A 9,538-nucleotide genomic window follows, 5' to 3' on the forward strand; every position below is an offset into this window, starting at 1 on the left:
GAGGGACAGACAGACAGGCTGACAGGCAGGCAGAGGGACAGACAGACAGACAGACAGACAGACAGGCAGGCAGAGGGACAGACAGGCTGACAGACAGGCAGACAGACAGACAGACAGACAGGCAGGCAGAGGGACAGACAGGCTGACAGACAGACAGGCAGACAGACAGACAGGCAGGCAGAGGGACAGACAGGCTGACAGGCAGACAGACAGACAGGCAGGCAGAGGGACAGACAGACAGACAGGCAGACAGACAGACAGGCAGGCAGAGGGACAGACAGGCTGACAGACAGACAGACAGGCTGACAGACAGACAGGCACACTGACAGACAGACAGACAAACGGGCAGACGGACAGAAAGACAGGCAGGCACGCAGACAGGCAGGCAGGTAGGCAGAGGGACAGACAGACAGACAGACAGACAGACAGGCAGACAGACGTTGCCAAGCTAGATGAAACAGCGATGATAGGACTGCAGGTCAGCATGCAGATCTGGAGGCAGAGAGAGGCACAAAACTACCACAGCAAACAGCTTATGACACAAGTCACTAGTATGAACCAGACTAACGAGAATAGAGGAGAGGTCAGAGGGGGATTTGAGGGGACAGGGAACTGCTCAGTGGGTCATGTTTGTGCCCACTACAGCGTAGGCCTAGAGCAGCATAGCTGCTAAAAGTTAAGGCCCCCATGATACCTGTTCTACCTGTGGCTGAGGCCACGTCCACAAGTACCTGTATCTATACCTATCAGCCCTACACACTGTTCAAGGCTAAATATACGCTTTACTGAACAGACAGGTTGCCCGACCATGTAGAGACAGAAATGACCTGCTGCCGTTCAGATAAGATCAATAACATCAGACTGTTTAGTTTGTTAATAAAAGAACAAGGTGTAGATCAGCTGATCAATTAAAAACAGATGAAGACCAGAAATGATCATCAGTCAGTTATGTGTACTTGTGTAAACAAACCTCGACTTAATGTAATGTGTACATTTGTGTTTCTTCTGTGCAGGTAAAGAGGAGGAGATGAAACAGAAGATATGGAGAGAAGGTAAGCTGTGTGTGAGAGAACCTGAACTTCATGTCGTCCTGTTCACATGTGCAGCATGTCAGGATCAGAAATGTTTGACGTGTAGCAGCACATTTCTGAAGCATCCCAGAAACCACAGCCCGCTCTGCTCCACTAAAGATCCGCTCCGGTTCTCTTTTGACGCTGTGTCGTGCTCCAGACACATCAATTATCACCAACCAGATGGAGCAGACAGGAAGTCAGGCACCAGAACACCAGAGGTTCTGTAGACTTTCAAAATAAAATGCCTTGAGGGAACTCTCACTCAGTTAACACCGCAGGAGTTAGGTTAGGTAGCCAGCAGTAGTCTGAGTCTGTTGGTGTTTCAGGTTCTGTTGACAGAGGAAGATTTTACTAGTTCTGTGGAGGAAAAACCATGTGTGTGGAGTAAAGATTGTGGCCACGCTGGAGACTGGAGACTTAGTTCTTTAGGGAACTTCTCAGTCTGTCCTCCTTTGTCAGCTAATGGTCACTGCCCAGTCAGCTGCCATGTATAATGTTATTATTATAAATATTACAAACATGAACTGATCCCACCACTTAGAACAGAAGCAGTGGATATCATCAGAGTGGCTTTATGTAACACACACATTTGTTTTCTGCTCCTCAGATGGTCTTCTACAGCTGCTGGATTCTCCTGAAACTCCAGCAGAGAAACAGAATGGATACAGCACTGGAAACAGCAAAGAAGCTGTGTGAGAGTGTGTGTGTGTCTTTGTCTTCCTTTTCTTTGTTCCTTTCTGTACTTGTGTGTGAACATTTATCTTCAGTTACTCTTTGCTGGATGTCTCATTGGTTCTTTCCATGACTGAAGATGTAATAGTGCAGCTTAACATAGATGCTTCCTTGACTCCTCTTTCAACCCATCTGTCCTCTCTGTCTAAAATGTGGACATTGTTGTCCTCAGAGGAGTGTCCTTTCTCTCTGAGGTGGAGGTGAACAGCTGAGCAGTGTTAATTTTGTTGACGAATAATTTTCGTCATAGTTTTCGTTAGCGACCTTTTTTTGCTGATAAAAATGAGACGATAACTAAATAAAAACTAACGCACGGTGCCAAAAACGAAGACGAAATGTATTGACACTTTCGTCAACGAATAAAAATGAGATGAAATTACTGATTGAGACGAGATCCAATCAGAGCAATTTTGTTTGTGGAAGGGAGGGACGAATCAGGAGACGACGGCAGAGAGCCAATCAGAAGTGATCTCTCTGCATAAGGACGTTACCCCTCGATGATGGTAGAAGGCGTCCTCATGCATGGTCACACAACACAGGAGAAGAACACACACACGGACACGTTTGATGTCAAGACAAACAAGACGGTTCAAACCGTGCAGAGCGACTATCAGCGGTAAAAACAAACCTGAAGCGACGTTTGCAGACGAGTCATCTTAACTTCCGTTCACACACAAAATCTATAAATGAAGACACCGCTGCTGATGGTTTTACAGCATGCGACCTGTTTCTAAGTCACTGAAGTGTTTTGCTGTAGTTATGGAGGATTCATGAAGAAGGTCATGACTGAACAGTGTATTCAGGGAGAGCAGCTCACTGTTCACTGCTGCTTTTGTGAAAAGGTCATAGCAATTAAATAAAGAGATGTTTGTTTCAAATAACACAAGTTAAAGCTGTGCCTGTTTTTATTGCACTTCAAACCTTAATTATTTCATGAAAAAATATATATCATAGAATTTTAGTCGACTAAATCCACGGCAGATTTAGTCGACTAAAATTATTTGATATTTAGTCGACTAAAACTAGACTAAAAGTTAAAAAATGTTGATGACTAAAACGTGACTAAAATCAAATGACATTTTAGTCACAAGACTAAAATAAAAACTAAATCCGAAATTGCTGCCAAAATTAACACTGCAGCTGAGTCTTAGTCTGCATGCTGCAGCTGTTCACGATGTCTGCTAATAGAATAGAATAGAATGCCTTTTATTGTCACTGCACAAGTATGATGAGGTTAACACGTCTCTAAAAAAAAAACAAAAGAACGAGCGACAAGGGACAAATAAACGCACAATGCATGCACATGTGCGGTCCTACTGCAGCCTGAACGGACTCTTTGTATTACAAGGCGCCACCTAGTGGTTTGGAGGACAACAAACAAGCCGGATTAAGCTGGATTAAGCATGGACACGCGTGTGTGATAGCCAGCTTTGAAAATAGGTCTGAACGTATCCAGCTAGGGAGGCATCACACAGGTGGAAAAAATATCATCTGCTCAGCGGTTTTCTATGTATATTATATATCACTGTGTGGAGAATTGGCAAATTAGCGCCCCCTGCAGCTGCAGGCGCCCCTGATGCTGAGACGCTGTGAGAGGAGGGGAGGGGGCGTGGGGGACAGCTCACCTCTGGGTCTCCAAACGGAACAACAGGGAGTGAAGGAGGGAGGTCTCACTCTGTCCTGATAGTGTGCGCCACTGCATGTTTGTGTATAGCAGCGTGAAGGATCGAAGGAGTGAGAGGTCTTACCATTAAGATCATTAAACAACACAGAAGTTTTGGGGCCAAACCATTGACAGTAAAAACTATGGACAGAGCTTCCGTGACGTCACCCGTTTGTTTCTGAAGAGCCGTTCTGAGGCTCGGTGGGAGGTTCCAGGACGTTGATGACCGCCGCCATGTTGGCAGCGTCACGTCCGCCAAAACTCCAAATATGGACAAAGAGGGGGAGCACGAGCGGGATTTAGGGGGGCGGGCGATCGTGGAAGCAGGAAACTCACACTTTTGATACGTCAACTGTCTGTCACTCAAGCGGCAACGCCCATAATTATGCGTAATTTTAAGTCTGAATACAATTGAAACGAGTGAGTTGTAAAAAAATTCACCCCCCCTACAATTGACACTAGAAGAGAACCTATCATCTGAGACCAGAGTGGTTTTTTGTACCAGGCCGTAAACATGTTTTTTTCTGCTGTGAAGTCGGCCATTTTAACATGGGGGTCTATGGGAAATTACTCGCTTTTGGAGCCAACCCTCAGCTGTTGCAGCGTGAATTACAAGTTTTGACACTTCCGCATGGGCTTCAACTTTGAGCCCCGAAGGCTGCTGCTTGGGCCAAACCGGACAGACAGCAGAGCTGCAGGCAGAGAGACAGAGGACTGTGGTCTGATGTTGGACTGAGAGTCTGATGCTGATGCAGTCTGAAGCAAGGACATGTGTTTGATCCAGTACAGTTGTAGTGCTCTAGTGTACATGCCTTATGTTAGTTTAATTAAAAAATATAGACAGTGGGGAATTTATTTTTTATACCATTTATCATCATATTATCCATTTTGCAACCTGTCATGTTTGTTTTCTCTCTCTCCTTCATCCTCTCTGTCCTGTCTCCCTCTTCTTCTCTCTCTCTCCTTCATCCTCTCTGTTCTGTCTCCCTCCTCTTCTCCTCTCTCTCCTTCTTTATCTCCCTCCTCTCCCCAGCCAACTGGCAGCAGGAAGGTTCTCCTTATGAGCCGGATCCTGCTCAAGGTTTCTAGAGTAGGATTGAGCCCAGACAGCCTTTAAGCTGGATACGTTCAGACCTATTTTCAAATCTGGCTAGCACACACTTGTGTCCGCACTCAATCTGGCTTAATCCAGCATGTTTGCTGTCCTCCAAACCACTAGGTGGCGCCTCGTAATATACAGAGTCCGTTCAGGCCACGGTAGGACCATGTGTGCGCATGTGTTTTTTTGTCCCGTGTCGCGCCCCGTGAAACAGAAGTAGAATGTCGCTAGCTGGATTTGCAAGCCACATTTGAGCCAATCTGGCTAGAACCACCTCTCATGGATTGGCCTGAATCCCACTTTAGCCAGATTTTTTTCCCCAGTGTGAATGGGGTGAATTCAATCCTACTCTAGCTGGATTGACTTTCTCCAGTGTGAACGGGGCCTTTAATGCACTGTGTGAAAGGGATGGAGGTGCAGGGACGTAACATGTTGTAGAAAAGTGCCACACAGCAGAGGAATCAGCTGACAGGGAGCACACATCTGATGCAACATGTTTACCTCACCTCAGATGTGGGACAAAGTCCTCAGTGCAGCTGATGTATCTAAATATGTTCCCAAATTTCATATTTATATATTTTATCATTGTGTTGAATGTTTTGTTTCCAAATGATGCAAAATCAAATGTTTATTATGATTAAATGTAATCTGTGTTTTTATTTCAGGTTTTATGTGCTGTGTTTTATTTGTGGGCTGAAGCTTCTTCAGACTTTCCTTTAAATCTCACTGCAGAGAAAACAGGACCACTCACCTGTACAGGTTACTGACAGGGATGGATTGGCCTGAAGCCCAAGCCCACTACTACTATGTAATCCAAGCTGTAATCTTTCCAAGTGTCTTTCCAATGTTGAAGTCATGTAGCCAAGAAGCATTATTTATGATGACAGGTTATCACCATGTCCAGAAAATCTTTAGCCTCATGTTCTTTTAATGTGTTGGATTCACTGGTGAGTCTGTCTGTATGGAGCCCTCTGCTGCCTTGAGTGAGGCTTTTCTGCAGACTTTTTTACAGACAGGATTTCTGCTATCAGAATCCCTCAGTCTGCCCAGGACCCCGCAGCTCCTCTAGCAAGCTCAGCTGTCCTAGACAGAACCTGTCTGTCTCTGAACTGAACGAGGTAGTTGCACATTTACGCCCTGCTAACTGTCGCGTCTGTTTAAGGAGGTCTTCTGCTCAGAGGACTCTTTTATTTTGAAATTTATCTGCGTCTTAGCTCTGGCTGCGTCCCGTCCTCCTTCAAACAAGCCACAGTGCCTCTCCACAGCACGGAGACTGCTCTCCTAAAGGTTTTTAATGATCTGTTCTTAACCCTTTGCTGGTGATGTGCAGGTGTATCTACCTCTAAAGGTTCCAGCCAAAGAATCACTTCAGGCCGTGATAAACTGCATGAGCGATATTAGGACATGGATGGACCTAAACTTTTTAAGACTAAAGAGAACAAGACAGAGGTTGTCCTCCTCCTGGAGGTTCCTAGATCGAAACTGAGATCCAGAGGTGGCCGAGCCTTCTCAGTGGCAGCTCCCACTCGCTGCCCTTAGCTGTGCCGACTGCAAATAGAGAGAGGAGGATATTTTTCTGTGTACACCTGTTCTTATCATTTTATCATTTTATTATTTTTACTGTACCAGTGTGTGACTAATATTGTGTGTATTTTATTGTGAAGCCCTGGTAGGTTGTGACCTTGGAATTGTGTTATATAGATAAGTTTGACATTCACATGTGTTATAGGAAAATCAAGTAAGATTTTGCATCTGAATGTTTTCATCCAAACATAAAAATAAAAAATGCTTTTTTGACTGATGTGACAGATTTTTCCAAAACATATAAAGGTTTTTGACTTGGAAATATTAAAGTTAAACCCTCTTGGAGTTTGTGGATGTATCAGAGATTAAAGAGTTAATATGAGATGAAAAGCTGCTGAGGACTCGGGTCAGGTCTGCTGATCTTTGATCACTCATTTAAAAAAACCCACTGAAAGAAAGAAAAGAACCAGAACAATCCCAAAGCACTCAGTCCTAAACCCTCGATGTTAGGAGACGAAACTCCTCATATTTGTATGTGGACGAAAAATGGAGGAAATCATTAAACTGACTGATTTCCCATGTTCGTACATATTTATGTATCTGACCGAAAGTAAACGGACACCGTGTGCAGCCTGATTGTTCACATGATCGATTGATCGATCATGATCGATTGATCGATCATGATCGATCGGTGTGTTCTGACTCTCAGCTTTAGAGCCCATCATGATTCTCTGGAGCCCCTGGAAGGATGAAGTCTGTTGTATCATGCTAGAAAATCCAGGACGGGGAGCTTCTGAGAGGTTCTTAGGTTTGTATCATAAAGTGTAAGAAGCTGGAGCTCTGCCCAGAAGCTGGAAAGAGGCAGTGATCGTTCCCATCAGGAAGCCGGGGAAGGACCCCACAAATCCCATGAAGTACAGAGCAACTGCTTTAACATCACATGTGGGTAAGGTGATGGAAAGAATGATCACTGAGAGAAGACGTGATTATTCAGAGATCAGAGAGTGTCTTCATTATTATCAGAGTGGATTTAGGAACGGTAGGAGGACTAAGGACCAGTGTGTGTTTAGAGACTTAATCAAAGTAAAAAACACCACAGAACATTTCAGACATTACCACTCGTGCTATAGATCAAGATGATGAGGGCTTACAGACACAATTACAAGAGTATCAACAAGTTAGATGATATTTTTAAGGACAGAGCACAAGGTGCTTTTATCCGGTCTCGTTTAAAGTGGATTGAAGAGGGGGAAAAGAGTAACAAGTATTTTTTTAGTATAGAAAAGAGAAACTATGAAAGAAATCCACTGTCTAAATTAAATATGAATAACTCAATACCTGAAGATTATGATACAATTTCACAACACGTGTCAGATTTTATAGGGATCTTTATAAAAGTGATATCTGCAAAGACAGCACAGCTGTATTTAACTCTCTAACAGATGTGAAGAAAGCAAGTGAGCATCTATTGAAGAAATAAAATGTTCAATCAAAAGCCTGAAACTCAGCAGATCACCAGGCAGCGATGGTCTGACCTCTGAATTCTATTAGAAACTTTCCTCTGAAATCTCAGAATTCCTTCTTGCAGTTTATAATGAAGAGTTACTGCACTCGATGAAACGAGGTCTGATTACTCTGATTCCAAAGCCCAATACAGACCCTTAATTATCCATACTTGGCGAGGTATTACTTTACTTAATAATGATTATAAGATGTTAGCGTCCCTCTTAGCAAACAGATTAAAGTGGGTTAAATGATATTATTCATGGATCTCAAAGTGGTTTCAGGCCTGGACGACACATTGCTGATAATATCAGGTTAGTTTAATAAAGATCTGATCCCTGGAGATCCTCTGATCCTTTTTTTGGATTATCAAAAAGCCTTTGACACAGTTAGTCCTAAATTTATCTTGATACATTATCTTTACTAAATTTTTGTCAAAGCCTTTCAGACTCTGTCTCAGGATGATAATAGTGCTGTAAAACTTCTATCTACATCACACAGATTGAACATTAATAAAGGTGTGACACAAGGCTGTCCAGCCTCACCTTATATTGTTTTACTGGTGGGACGAATTTTAAATGATTTAATCCGACAAAGCTCCTTCAAGGGAATCCAGGTCCTTGATCGGGAACTCAAAATAACAACAATTGTCTTGAAGAGTTCTGAGGAAGTACCAGTGGCCTTATCTGTAATATCTACGTTCTCTGATATTTCTGGACTTAAACTTGATTTTAATAAATGTGAGATCCTAACTTTACATCACACTCAATTAGGAAATATATGTGGCCTCCCTGTGAAAGACACTGTAACTTATCTTGGGGTAAAAATCTCCACAAAGTGTAACGAGGTTCAAATAACTTTACAGCAGCTGTTGAAGCCGTCAAGAAGAAATGTAACAGCTTGTCAGAGACTTTCTCTGTGTGGTAGAGTGTTGTTCAGTAAAGCAGCACTAGATGGCTCCAAACACCTCTGCTCTGATCTGGACAGAATTCTATTTAATTTTTGGAAAAACAAATCTCATAAAATAAAGATTCTTTTGAATCCATTAGCTGAAGGAGGTTTAGATGTCTTGACCTTTACCACATTTAATCAAGTATTAAAAATAAACTGGATGAAAAGATTTAGATAAATAGTTTATGGAATATCTTCCCAAATTACGTTTTCAATAAGATGGGGGGGGGTCTAAGTTTCCTTCTACGGTGTCCCTTTAAGATCAGAAAACCTCCAGTGAAACTAACTTCCATCAGCAGGTTTTACAGTGCTGGTCTTTATTATATAAACACAATTATTCACCTCACAACTGTATTCTCTGGAGTAACGCTGACATTTTATATAAGAGCAGGTCTCTATATTTACAGAACTGGTATAATGAAAATATAAACACTGTGAACCAATGATTAGACGACAGTGGCAGTCCATGTGATCACAAGACTTTCTGTAGCAAGCACCTCAAAAAGAGTTTGAGATGGTGAAGAAGTCAGTCCCTCATAGTATCACAGCTTCAGCCCAAAATGTACAAATTGAAAATGTTAATTTCAGAGAATATCCCATTACCACTGAAGGAATAAATCTAGTCCACAAGAAATGCACAAACAAATATTAGAAATAATTTTGTCCAAATCTCAGAACCTATATGTAAGAACAGGTCGTATCTGTCGGTAAAAACCCTCTGACAGAGGGGACACACCTCTGACAGAGGGGACACACCTCTGACAGAGGGGACACACCTCTGACAGAGGGGACACACCTCTGTCAGAGGGTTTTACACTCCACAGAGTAAGTACAATGTGCAACCGGAGACACACCTCTGTCTGGAGTATTTACTCCAATCTCTCCAATCTCCTCTCTCCTCTGTGGGTTGGTCCAATGTCCTCTGAGCGAGGAGATAACCGAATTGGTCCAACCGAGGGTTGGTCGAGTGTCTCTGTAACTTCCGGATGTCAG

At 43.0% G+C, this 9,538-nt stretch overlaps 1 protein-coding gene across 9 annotated transcripts in view; it reads left to right on the forward strand.

Moving 5' to 3' along the window:
• LOC114450613 (butyrophilin-like protein 1) overlaps window positions 1-2,016 on the forward strand; it is a 139,337-nt gene extending 137,321 nt beyond the window's left edge. For 7 of the 9 annotated variants that reach the window (XM_028428807.1, XM_028428806.1, XM_028428813.1 and 4 more), the window contains 2 exons: window positions 1,014-1,052; window positions 1,681-2,016. In XM_028428807.1, coding sequence (XP_028284608.1) covers window positions 1,014-1,052; window positions 1,681-1,769 — 128 coding nt within the window. In that variant the 3' untranslated portion in view covers window positions 1,770-2,016. The remainder of the gene's footprint in view (window positions 1-1,013; window positions 1,053-1,680) is intronic. The other 2 variants (XM_028428803.1, XM_028428804.1) reach the window with 1 other exon arrangement.
• Window positions 2,017-9,538: the final 7,522 nt, after the last annotated feature.

The sequence above is a fragment of the Parambassis ranga genome, chromosome 18, assembly GCF_900634625.1.
Source record: "Parambassis ranga chromosome 18, fParRan2.1, whole genome shotgun sequence".
Taxonomy (NCBI): Eukaryota; Metazoa; Chordata; class Actinopteri; family Ambassidae; genus Parambassis; species Parambassis ranga.